Source organism: Nicotiana attenuata, unplaced genomic scaffold (genome assembly GCF_001879085.1).
Source record: "Nicotiana attenuata strain UT unplaced genomic scaffold, NIATTr2, whole genome shotgun sequence".
Taxonomy (NCBI): domain Eukaryota; kingdom Viridiplantae; phylum Streptophyta; class Magnoliopsida; order Solanales; family Solanaceae; genus Nicotiana; species Nicotiana attenuata.
This window is the reverse complement of record NW_017671533.1, coordinates 263,413-276,446: the sequence shown is the minus strand read 5'-3', so window position 1 is coordinate 276,446 and position 13,034 is coordinate 263,413. Positions and strand designations below refer to the sequence as shown.

At 42.0% G+C, this 13,034-nt stretch overlaps 1 protein-coding gene across 1 annotated transcript; it reads right to left on the bottom strand.

Annotated features, from left to right (window-relative positions):
• Nucleotides 1-2,954: 2,954 nt before the first annotated feature.
• LOC109208841 lies at nt 2,955-3,307 on the bottom strand (the record flags this gene model as incomplete). Its single annotated transcript, XM_019371995.1, has 1 exon — nt 2,955-3,307. A coding segment is annotated over exon 1 (353 nt), but the record flags the coding sequence as incomplete, so codon positions are not given.
• Nucleotides 3,308-13,034: the final 9,727 nt, after the last annotated feature.

Genomic DNA, 13,034 nt, shown 5'->3' with positions numbered 1-13,034 from the left:
CCAAAGCCATATTCCGCGTTCAATTGTTAAATGGACCAACCCTTTTGGGGAAGAGCGACTTCTAACAACGTTGGTACGCTTTTAAGGTAGTAATTTGTTTTTTTAGGTTTTAGACGACTCCTTTTGTTTAAAAAGGTAACGATAATAGTATGTAATAATTCACTGTTTTTAACTATGGTTTTAAAGCATTTCTCGGGTAAATTTCACAAATGATCATATAACTATGCCTTTTTTCACCAAAGTCGTATAACTTTATTTTTTCTCACGCAAAAATCATAAAACTTTCACTAACTCATACAATGACCGGAAAAAAATAATTTTCTTGTAGTATTTTCTTTTTCTGTATTTTTTTATTTTTTATTTTCAGTCTATTAAATAGTAACTCAATTAAAATAAAGAAATATATATTTTTTAGCCGCTCTAGAAAATAATAGCCGATAATATCAATTAGTTTCGGTCTACTGGTCAATTTTATATTTTTCTCTTAAAATAGGAATACCCAACTCAATCGATCCGATACCCATATATACAAATTAATTTAGAATAAAATTAAAAGTGAATCCTTCCCTCCAGAAAACTTAGTTCGGAATGCATGAGATTCTCACAACAACAACAAACAAAAAAAGTATAATTAGAGAGCACTTGAAACAAATATGGTATCAATTTGAATAAAAATTTTGGAAAATAAAATAAAAGATAGAAGCATCGTATTTTGAAGGATTCACTTTATAATATATATATATATATATATATATATATATATATATATATATATATATATATATATATATATATATATATTGGGTCATAGGTTCTGGTTGGGTCATTCTTATTTTTATTGAATTATTATTTATTAGATTGAGAATAAAATCTAAAAATCACGGAATAAGAAATACTACTGAAAGTTGAATTTTTCAATCATTATGATTTTTATGTGAATCAATAAAAGTTTTATGATTTTTGGGGGAGAAAACAAAGCTATTTGACTTTGGTGAAAAAAGTCATAGTTATATGATCATTTATAAAATTTACCAAAGATATTTGGGAAAAGTCCAAAGGTGACAATTAAAAGTGAATGGAGGGAGTATTAAATCTAGGTCGTTTTTGTGCTTGCTAAAATTATTAACTTTTGGCTTAAAGTTATGAGAAATCAAATTTGAATTCACAAGAAACTTAAATGTCTTGACTCTTGTACTCTAAAAATTAATTAGACTTAACATTTTTATGTGTTGGTAATAAATTCGAGTAACATAACTCTATGATTAATTAAACATAACACATACTCCCTCCGGTCCAAAATAAGTTATATTTTGGTCTTTTTTGTGGTCCAAAATAACTGATTTGTTCAGATTTCAAGAATGAATTAATTATGTTTTTCCTACATTGCCCTTGGAGTAAAAAGTGTTGGAATATGTGTTAGGAGTGTTTATGTGAAGAGATAGTAAACGTTAATATGAGCAATTTCATTACAATTAATACTAAAAGGTGAATTTCTTAATATGTGTGAAAACAGCTAAAAAATTACTTGACCGTAGAGACTAACACTTTTATCTGAAGGAGTGATTTGTGTAAACAATTCTAAAAAAAGAAAGTACAATGGCCTGCTTTTTGAGTAATTGTACTTCGTTATTAATGCTAAGAGCGGTTTTGAAAGATCAAACCAAAACGTCAAATTAAAGTTGTCAACTATTAGGGACCAGTGGTTGAATTTATTTTTGGAAAATCATAATTTTAGTAAGTAGAAATGGTAATGCTAACTAGAATTGACGACTACTTTGAGCACGCTGAAAATAACTCTCTTGGTATTTCCTTCTTCAAATTATTGTTTACTAATAAGGTGTTTGGACATAAAAAGTGTAATTTTTGAAAAAAAATGGTATTTGGAGTTAAGTTGAAAATGATCTTTGAAATTTGAAATTATGATTTGACATGCATTTTACTTGAAAAAATATTGCAGTTTTGTGAGTGGGAAAAAAGTTTGGTTTTAAAAAACTCATTTTCAAAAAACATGCAAACTTTCATGGACAAATACATTTTTGATAAAAAAATTCTGAGAAATTATGGACAAACGGGTCTTGAGTAGCATGCGTTGCACTCGGTCAAAGTCAATGCTTTTATTTAAGAAATTAAATCAAGTCCACCAGAAAATTATGAAGTATGGGTAGGTGAACTGCTTCCTTGTTTATTTTGTCAAGTGTGTTTTATTTTATCTTCTAAAACCATCTTTCTTATAAACTATTAATTGTAGTTAAGGCAATTTGCAGTACTATACTGCGAATTGCTTATACGCAGTATAGTACTGCGAATTGCTGGGCCCAAAAATTGGAGTGTACTCAATTCGCAGTATTGTACTGCGAATTAGTTTAAAAATTTTTATTTTTTTAGTTAATAATTCGCAGTACTCTACTGCGAATTACTTTAACAGCTAAATTCCCGTTAAAGTAATTCGCAGTATAGTACTGCGAATTAGGTATTTAGGTAACTTTTTTTTAGTAGTAAAAACGTATTTTTTATCCAAAAAAACATTAGAAAAGTTTCGGACTCGGGCGGGGAGAGAGGACAAAATGTAAGGGACTAATTTCTTAATTTTATTTTATTTTTTGGTAAATAAAAGATTTTATTACCAAAATAGGTGCTGAATTACAAAGCATTTGGTGACTGGGAGTTGGACATGAGTCCCAACACTTCAAGTCACTCTCATGATCAAAATCAACTATGAACTAAACTATCAAGGCAAACTACTTACTATTTAAGTAGGGTAGAAGTCAAAATTTGCTAACCATCTTGCTACTTTGGGTTTGTGACTACCTCTAAAATACACCTCTTGGATTATATGTTTGGTCATTAGATTCACAGGTTGTTGGTTACTTTGAAATACTCTCATGTTCCTTTCTTTCCGTATAGAATAGATTGCAGCTACAAAACACATTTTGTACACCTCTGCTCTCGCACACCTTCCACTAGCAAACTTGATTGCCCATTGTAGTTCATCTTCCCAGTTCCTAGGCCTCCTGTTGATACCTTTCCATTTGAGAAGTTTATGCCAGACTTGAGCAGCCACTTCATATGCGAAGAACAAGTGGGAGTGACTTTCAGTTTCCTGGCCACACAAAGGGCATGTTGTATCGCTAGTCATCACCCATTTACTTAGTCTATCCCTTGTATATAGCTTGCCATGAGCTGCTAGCCGTAATACAAAGATCCATTTGGGCAGTCCAAGGTTATTACATACCATTTTCCTCCAGGCCACCTTTGGAAACTCACCTCTTAGCCTCTGGTAAAACTTATTTGAAGAGAAATGATCCATGTTGTATATGTTATCCTGCTTCTATATAGTACTTTGATGCCTTCATAATCTTCTGGATAATCCATGAAGTCTGTTTTGGAATGTCTTCCAGGAAGTTCCTATTAGCCACATAATAAAAGTATCTTTCTTAGTTTTTTTACTAAAGCTCTATAAACTTTATCATATCATTGAGGATTTTTTGTTATACTCTACTTGTCGCACCACCAAATCATGTTGTACACTATATATTTGTATTTTTTAGTATTTTCATTGAGTTTATAATATAAATAAGTTTTGTATTGAAAAATAAACAATTATTTTAATAAGAATGTGTACAAAATATTATTTTGTAGTAAAATAATTATAGCATGATATTACTGTTGAATTAGTAGTGTTTGATGGGAGTATTTGAGAAGAGGATGATTCTGTATAGGTCAAAATCCGACTACGGAAATTCAGCACGAAGAGGCGATTATCAGGAGTTATTCAAAATTATCATGAGCAATTTGGCGGAGGCCGACTAGTGATCAACAGAACGTATCGCTGAGCAGTCAGTCACGGCCGAGATCGAGTATCACAAAGTAGTAGTAGAGGTTAGTTATGTATTGGGATCCTAGAGGGAATATTTCATTTGTATTTGTACTTTTAGGGTCCTTTGGGGGATGTCCCATATAAAAAGGAATGAGAGATAAGGCAAAGGGTATGTAATATTCTAGGTGATAAGAACTCTTTTGAAAAGCAAGCTCTCTAGATAAATACAAAGAACATCTTTCTAAAGAGATCCGTCTTTTTGGATTATTTCTTGTCATTTCCACCAGATCCGAGAAAGTCTTCAATATTCTTATAGTTACTTGTCACTCATCATTGTCAGAGCAAAGGCATCATTCACCTCATTCAATATTGGGTGAATCTTCTTCTTTATTTATATTGGGTTCCATTTATTTCCATTTAATATTTGACACTTCTAGCACATTATTGCATCCGAAACATTTAATATACAATACATTAAATCTGTATCATCCCCTTTATATATCTTCTACATCACTTATCTTAGATCTAAGGTTATTATATTTAACCAGAATTAACCTCTTAAATATTGATTAATTAGTTTAGCCAAAAAGAATTATTTTCTTGTCAAACAATTTGGCGCCGTTTGTGGGAAATTTTCTAGTTAAAATTTTAGTTTCTTTTAGATCTATAATTGTCACGGCCCATTTTCACAATAGGTCATGAGGGCGCCTGACACCCTTGTCAGACAAGCCAATTGCGGAAACATTTCTAACACACTTATGTTGCTGTTAATTAAAATAGGTGAAATAAACACTCAAATTGGAGTTTAAACCAGAAGAACTGAATACTGTAATAATATGATTACACAACCCCAAAATAATCGTCGACCAAAGTGTGTGCCAGAACCTGGTGTCACAAGCTACGGGCAACTAGTAGAATATACATCCAAAAGAATACCACACTACCCTACTGTCTGGATCCGAATAGACAGAAAATAACAATACAAAAGAAAGACTTCTTCGGCTGCGGATCGACATGGAAGGAAAGTATCTCACCGTAGAAGTCCCAAGCCTGCTCACGAATGCGCACCAGAGAAATAACCGGATCCACCTGCCTCAGACCCTGTACATTTAAGTACAGAAGCGTAGCATGAGTACATAAACAATATGTACCCAGTGAGTATCCTGCCTAATCTCGAAGAAGTAGAGACGAGAGGTCAACTTGATACTCACTAGGGTCAATATAATATAATATAATTGTGCTATTCTAAGCATGAAAGTCACCAATATTCAACAAGTTATAACAAAGAGCAATAACCACATTCTTGTCCTTATTTCAGTTTCCCTTTTACATTTTTAATTTCTAAGCAAGTAGGCATGTCATGTTCAAGTATCAGCATATATATATATATATATGCAATCACACCGAGGTCGACGGCCCGCTCCAACAGTATTAAAATATGCACTGCCGAGGGTCGAACGGCACGAACCATAGATGCATCTATTCTCACCGAGGCGATCAGCCCGATCCATAAATATCAAGAAAACATCAAGAATGCACACGAAGGCTCACACATATACCATGAAGCTCTTACCAAGGCTTAACAAGTTCATACGTTCATTTCATATTTCCTTTAGGTTTGTAGCATATCATGAATGATCGTAGTGGCAATTTAAATAAGAGATACTTTCAAATTAGGCATGATGTGGGTCCTAAACTACCCATACAATTAATATCATAGTAGCTACGCACGGACTCTCGTCACCTAGTACGTACGTAGCCCCTGCATTTAGCAATAATTATTCAGTTATTACACCTATGGGGACAATTCCCTCTTACAAGGTTAGAAAGGAGACTCACCTCGCTCCAAAGCGCGCTCCCAATATCAAGAGCAAGCCCAAGCTATTAATTCGAAGCCGAACGATCACAAACTAGTTAAAATAGGTAAGAACTAGTCAATAAAGGCTTAAAAGGTCGAATTCTAACTATTTAAGTAATTTCCCAACCTTTTCCACAAGTTTCCTAAATTCCGACCCCGGGCTCACGTGCCCGGATTCCGATATTTTTCGAAGGAAAATGTTCTCTACAACCTAAGGATCAATAATATATAAATTCTAGTCCTTTTCATAACAAATTCCATGCTTAAATCTTAATTTTATCAAAACCCTAGGTCTAGCTCTAACCCTTTGATTTTATCTCATTTTTAGTGTTTAATCTACCTAATATACATGTATTTAAACTAATAACGAATCGGAGTAACTTACCTTGAAGTGCTATGTTGAAACCTCTCTTTGGAAGCCCCCAAATCGCCTAAGTGTGGAGTGAGAAATGAAAAATAACCTTTGAGTTCGAATTAACTGAACTCTCTGCCCAGCGATTTCCGCTTCTGCGGTGCCAGGACCGCATCTGTGGAAATCGCTTCTGCGGAAATAGGCCCGCTTTTGCGGAAATGGCCCAAGAAGCCTGGACCGCTTCTGCGGTCAGGTGCTCGCTTTTGAGGGTCCGCTTCTACGGATTTCGAGCCGCTTCTGCGGATTTTGGCCTAAGGAGCTGGACCGCTTCTGCGGTCTGGGGGCCGCTTAAGCGGAACCGCTTCTGCGGTCTCTGGGCTGCTTCTGCGGTTTCCCCTTGGCCTGGCCCTTTCCGCTTTTGCGATGAGCTAACCGCATCTGCGGTACCGCTTCTGCAGTCCAAGAACCGCAGATGCGGTTATGACAGAAGAAGCAACTTCAGCTCTTCTTCAATTTCTTACTTAGCTCGAACCTCGCTCGTTTGACGCTCGGGGCTCCCGAGCCCCGCCCGAACACACCGACAAGTCTGAAATCACGAGACGGACCTACTCAAACCCTCGGATCACCCAAAACAACGCTAAATCTTGGAATCACCCCCTAAAACCAAATGAATCAAACTATTGAATCTTCAAGTTCTTATTTCTCCTCTAACGGGTCAAAACGCCCTTAAACTACTCGGATTGGCACTAAATTTCACGGGCAAGTCTTAAATGACATTACGGACCTGTACCAAGCTTCGGAACCAAAATCCGAGCCCGATACCTAGGGAATCAATGATTTCTTAATTTCTTTAGTTCTTTAAAACTTCAATTAAACAATTTAAAACAAAAATTCATTACTCGGGCTAGGGACCTCGAAATTCGATTCCGGGCATACGCCCAGGTCCCATATTTTCCCACGGACCCTCAAAAATTGCCAAATCACAAATCCGGGTCCGTTTCCCAAGAAAGTTGACCGAAGTCAAACTTGGCCTTTTAAGGAATTCTTAAAGAAACAATTAGGCAATTTTTCACTCAAAAACTCTTCTAACTCCCGAACCGACCGCCCCCGCAAGTCGTGGATTAGTTAAAGTAAGTACGGGAGGCTTTATTTAGGGAAACAGGGTTCTAAAAGGCAAAACGACCTGTCAGGTCGTTACATTCTCCACCTTTTAAACAAACGTTCGTCCTCGAACGTACATAGAAAAGTACCTGGACTGCTGAATAAGTGGGGATATCTGCTCCGCATGTCCTCCTCGGACTCCCAGGTCGCCTTCTCGACCGGTTGGCCCCTCCACTGGACTCTCACCGCAGAAATCTTCTTGGACCTTAGCTAGCGATCCTGTCTATCAATAATAGCAACTGGCTCCTCCTCATAGCCCAAGCTCTCATCTAACTGAATGGTGCTCAAGTCCAACACGTGTGATAGGTCGGCGTGGTACTTCCGAAGCATCAAAATATGGAAAATCGGATGAACTCCCGATAAACTGGGGGGTAAAGCAAGCTCAGAGGCAACCTCCCTAACTCGTCTCAACACCTCGAAGGGCCCAATAAACCCGGGGCTTAGCTTGCCCTTCTTCCCGAACCTCATAATGCCCTTCATTGGCGAGACCTTCAAGAGAACCTTCTCGCCAATCATGGATGATACATCATGCGCCTTCTGATCCGCGTAACTCTTCTGTCTGGACTGAGCTGTGCGGAGCCTCTCCTGAATCAACTTTACCTTATCCAAGGCATCCTGTACCAAATCTGTACCAAGTAACTTAGCCTCGCCAGGCTCAAACCACTCGATAGGGGAACGACAACGTCGACCATATAAAGCCTCATACGGGGCCATCTCTATGCTGGACAGATAACTGTTGTTGTATGCAAACTCTGCTAGAGGCAAGAACTGATCCCACTGCCCTCCAAAATCAATTGCACATGCTCTAAGCATATCCTCCAAGATTTGCACTGTCCGCTCCGACTGTCCGTCGGTCTGGGGATGGAATGCTGTGCTAAGCTCTACGCGAGTCCCCAACTCACTCTGCACGACTTTCCAGAAATGGGAAGTGAACTGAGGGCCTCGGTCTGATATGATGGAAACCGGCACACCATGCAATCGAACTATCTTCCGAATATAGATCTGAGCATACCTCTCCGCTGTATAAGTAGTCGCCACTAGGATGAAATGGGCTGACTTGGTCAATCTATCCACAATGACCCACACTAAATCAACCTTCCGCAAAGTCCGCGGTAACCCTACTACGAAGTCCATGGTGATGCGTTCCCAATTCCACTCTGGTATGGGCATCTGCTGAAGTAGCCCACCTGGCCTCTGATGTTCATACTTGACCTGCTGGCAATTCAAACACTTAGTCACATACCTCACTATGTCCTTCTTCATCCCCCGCCACCAGTAATGCTGCCTCAAATCACGATAATCTTCGTAACCCCCGGGTGGATAGAATATCGCGAACTGTGTGCCTCCTCTAGGATCCTCTCCCTCAGACCATCAACATTAGGAACACACAGGCGACCCTGGAGTCGCAAAACGCCATCCTCGCCAATAGAAACCTCCTTGTTACCTCCCTGAAGTACCGTCTCTCTGAGAACTGCCAAATGTGGATCATCAAGCTGTCGGGCCTTAATCTCCCCCAATAGCGAGTACTAAGCAACCACACATGCTAGAACTCGGCTGGACTCTGAAATGTCCAACCTCACAAGTCTGTTAGCCAAGGACTGGATGTCCAGAGCTAGGGGCCTCTCCTCTGCTGGAATGAATGCCAAGCTACTTCCCATACTCTCCGTCTTTCTGCTCAAGGCATCCGCGACCACATTCGCCTTGCCCAGATGATAAAGAATGGTAATGTCATAATCCTTCAGCAGCTCAAGACACCTGCGCTGTCTCAACTTGAGATCCCTCTGCTTGAATAAATGCTGTAAGCTGCGGTGATCGGTGTACACCTCACAAGGCACACCATACAAATAGTGCCTCCATATCTTAAGAGCATGAACAATCGCTGCCAACTCCAGATCGTGCACGGGGTAATTTTTCTCGTGAATCTTCAGCTAACGTGAGGCATATGCAATAACTCACCCCTCCTTCATCAACACACATCCCAAGCCAACGCGTGAAGCGTCGCATTACACAGTACACATCCCTGCACCGGAAGGCAACACAAGAACTGGCGCCGTAGTCAAAGCCATCTTGAGCTTCTGAAAGCTCTCCTCACAATCATCGGACCAAATGAATGGGGTACCCTTCTGGGTCAGTCTAGTCAAAGGTGATGCAATAGATGAGAAGCCATGCACAAATCGCCGATAATAACCCGCTAACCCCAGGAAACTCCTGATCTCGGTCACTGAAGTGGGATGTGGCTAACTCTGAACTGCCTCGATCTTCTTGGGATCTACCTTAATACCCTCTCCGGACACGATATGCCCCAAGAATGCCACTGACTCAAGCCAAAACTCACACTTGGAGAACTTAGCATACAACTTCTGCCCTCGCAAGGTCTGAAGCACTACTTTAGATGCTGCTCGTGCTCCCCCAGGCTACGTGAGTATATCAAGATGTCGTCAATGAAGACGATAACAAAGGAATCAATATAAGGCCTGAATACCCGGTTCATCAGATCCATGAATGCCGCCGGGGCATTAGTCAAGCCGAAAGACATCACCAGAAACTCATAGTGGCCATATCTAGTCTTGAATGCAGTCTTCGGAACATCCGAGTCCCGAATCTTCAGCTGATGGTACCCTGACCTTAGGTCAATCTTAGAGAACACCCTAGCTCCCTGCAGCTGGTCGAACAAATCATCAATACGAGGCAATAGGTACTTGTTCTTGATGGTGACCTTGTTCAACTGGCGGTAATCAATGCACATTCGCATGGTCCCATCCTTTTTCTTCACAAATAGCACTGGTGCGCCCCAAGATGATACACTGAGCCTGACAAACCCCTTTGCTAACAACTCCTCTAGCTGCTCATTCAGCTCCTTCAAATCCTTAGGAGCCATACGGTATGGAGGAATAGATATAGGCTGAGTTCCTGGAGCCAAATCAATACAGAAATCAATATCGCGATTCGGAGGCGTGCCAGGAAGATCAGAAGAAAAAACATCGGCGAACTCTCGGACTACTGGCACTGAATCAATCGTCGGAGACTCTGAAGTGACGTCTCGAACATAAGCTAGATAGGCCAAACATCCCTTCTCTACCATGTGTCGAGCCTTTAGGAAAGAAATAACCCTGCTAGGCATATCAACTATGGAACCCTTCCACTCCAATCTCGGCGATCCTGGCATCGCTAGTGCAACAGTCTTGGCATGGCAATCAAGGACGAGATGATATGAAGATAACCAATCCATTCCTAGGATGACCTCAAAATCAATCATATCGAGCAACAGAAGATCAGCTCTAGTCTCGAGACCACAGAAAGTGACCACACAGGACCGGTAGATCCAATCCACAACCACAAAATCACCCACAAGAGTGGACACATGAACAGGAACACCCAAGGGCTCAGGAGAAATAACCAGGAAGCGAGCGAACAGAGATGATACATACGAATAAGTAGACCCTGGATCAAATAATACCGAAGCATCCCTACCACTAACGGGAATAATACCTGTGATTATGGCATCTGAGGCCAATGCATCCGGCCTGGCTGGAAGGGCATAGAACCTGGCTGGAGCGCCGACTGTCTGACCTCCACCTGACTGAGTAGTAGCTGGCTGACCTCTCCCTGTCTGGCCTCCACCTCTAGGACGGCCTCTACCCATCTGCCCTCCACCTCAAGGTGGCTGGGCAGCGAATGCTGGAGTCATGGGCTGCTGACCCTGCTGCACTGCTTTGCTTCCGAAGTTTGGGGCAATGCCTCCTCATGTGACCAGGATCCCCTCACTCAAAGCAACTCCGCGGTGCAGCGACCTGCTGCCCGGAGGGCTGACTCTGATGACCTGAAGATCCACTGGAAGAAGCCTGAATAGCCGGTGGACGGTATGAACCCTCCGTCATAGCACTGAAATGAGGACCGGAAGAATCTGGAGGACCTGAATACCCACTGGAGGAGCCCTTAATGGCTGGAGGGCGATACGAACTCTCCGGTATGGCGCTAAACTAGGAGCGCGCGGGAGCACCCTGAGCAGGTGGTGGTGCTGAAACTGGGGGCCTACTGGACTGACCCCTACCGAGCTGACCTCTATCCCTAGCTGGGGTGCCTCTAAACTCTCCGGAGAATCTGGCCCTCTTATCCTGCTGCATCTGCTCTCTACCCCTCAGACGATAACCCTCAATCCTGCGTGCAATCTCAACTACTAGGTGGTACCCTGTACCCATCTCTACCTCTCGAGCCATACCAGACCGGATAGTGGGATGTATTCCCGCAACAAACCTCTGCACTCTCTCTGCCTCTGTGGGATGTATCATAAGTGCATGGCAAGACAACTCAGAGAACCTCGCCTCGTAGTCGGTCACTGACATCTGACCCTGCTCTAGGTGCTCAAACTGATACTGCAGCTCTTCCCTCTCTGACGGCGGAATGTATTGGTCCAAGAATAACTGAGTGAACTGACCCCAAGTGAGGGGAGGAGAACCTACTGGCCTGCCAAGTACATAGAACGCCACCATCTACGTGCTCTGCCCTCAAGCTGAAAAGTAGTGAAGTCAACTCCATGCGACTTCAATATCCTCATGTTGTGCAGCCTGTCCCTGCACCTGTCTATGAAGTCCTGAGCATCCTCATGACGCTCACCCCCGAAGACTGGAGGATGAAGCCTGGGCTGGGGTGCCACTGCAGTAACTGGCTGAGCCCCATCTGCGAGTAGTGCACCCGGAGTCTGATATACTGTAGCTGCATGGCCTGGAGCCTGAGCATTAGGGTCTGGGCTCCCCCTCCTGCCTGTGAAGTGGCTGGGTCTGCTGGAAATAAACCAGCCTGAGTCATAGTGTCCATGAACCGTAGCATGCGGCCCATGACCTCCTGAAATCTCGGTGCTGTCATAAAATCCGTCGGGGTAGGCTCAGCCGCGGGCACCTCGTCCTGCTCCTCAATAATAGGGTCCTCCACAGGATCTGCCGGTGGTGCAACTGGAACAGCTCTAGGATGGCCTCGTCCCCTACCACGGGGCGGTGCCCTCCCCCGGCCTCTACCTCGGCCTCTCGTAACGGGGGGAGCAGCTCCTCTCGGTCCGGAACGTCGGCGGTACGAGTTCTCACCATCTGTGAGAGAATAGACGAGGGAAATTTAGTACTCTAAGCACTGCACGACAGGAAATGAATAAAGAGTAGTCTTTCCTAATACCTTATAGCCTCTCGAAGATAAATACAGACGTCTTCGTACCGATCAACAAGACTCTATCAGGTTTGCCCATAACTCGTGAGACTTACGTGAACCTAGTGCTCTGATACCATGTTGTCACGACCCATTTTCACAATAGGTCATGAGGGCGCTTGACACCCTTGTCAGACAAGCCAATTGCGGAAACATTTCTAACATACTTATGTTGCTGTTAATTAAAATAGGTGAAATAAACACTCAAATTGGAGTTTAATCCAGAAGAACTGAATACTGTAATAATATGATTACACAACCCCAAAATAATCGTCTACCAAAGTGTGTGCCAGAACCTGGTGTCACAAGCTACGGGCAACTAGTAGAATATACATCCAAAAGAATACCACACTACCCTACTATCTGGATCCGAATAGACAGGAAATAACAATAGAAAAGAAAGACTTCTTCGGCTGCGGATCGACATGGAAGGAAAGCAGCTCACCGTAGAAGTCCCAAGCCTGCTCACGAATGCGCACCAGAGAAATAACCGGATCCACCTGCCTCAGACCCTGTACATTTAAGTAAAGAAGCGTAGCATGAGTACATAAACAATATGTACCCAGTGAGTATCCCGCCTAATCTCGAAGAAGTAGAGACGAGAGATCGACTTGATACTCACTAGGGTCAAGATAATATAATATAATTGTGCT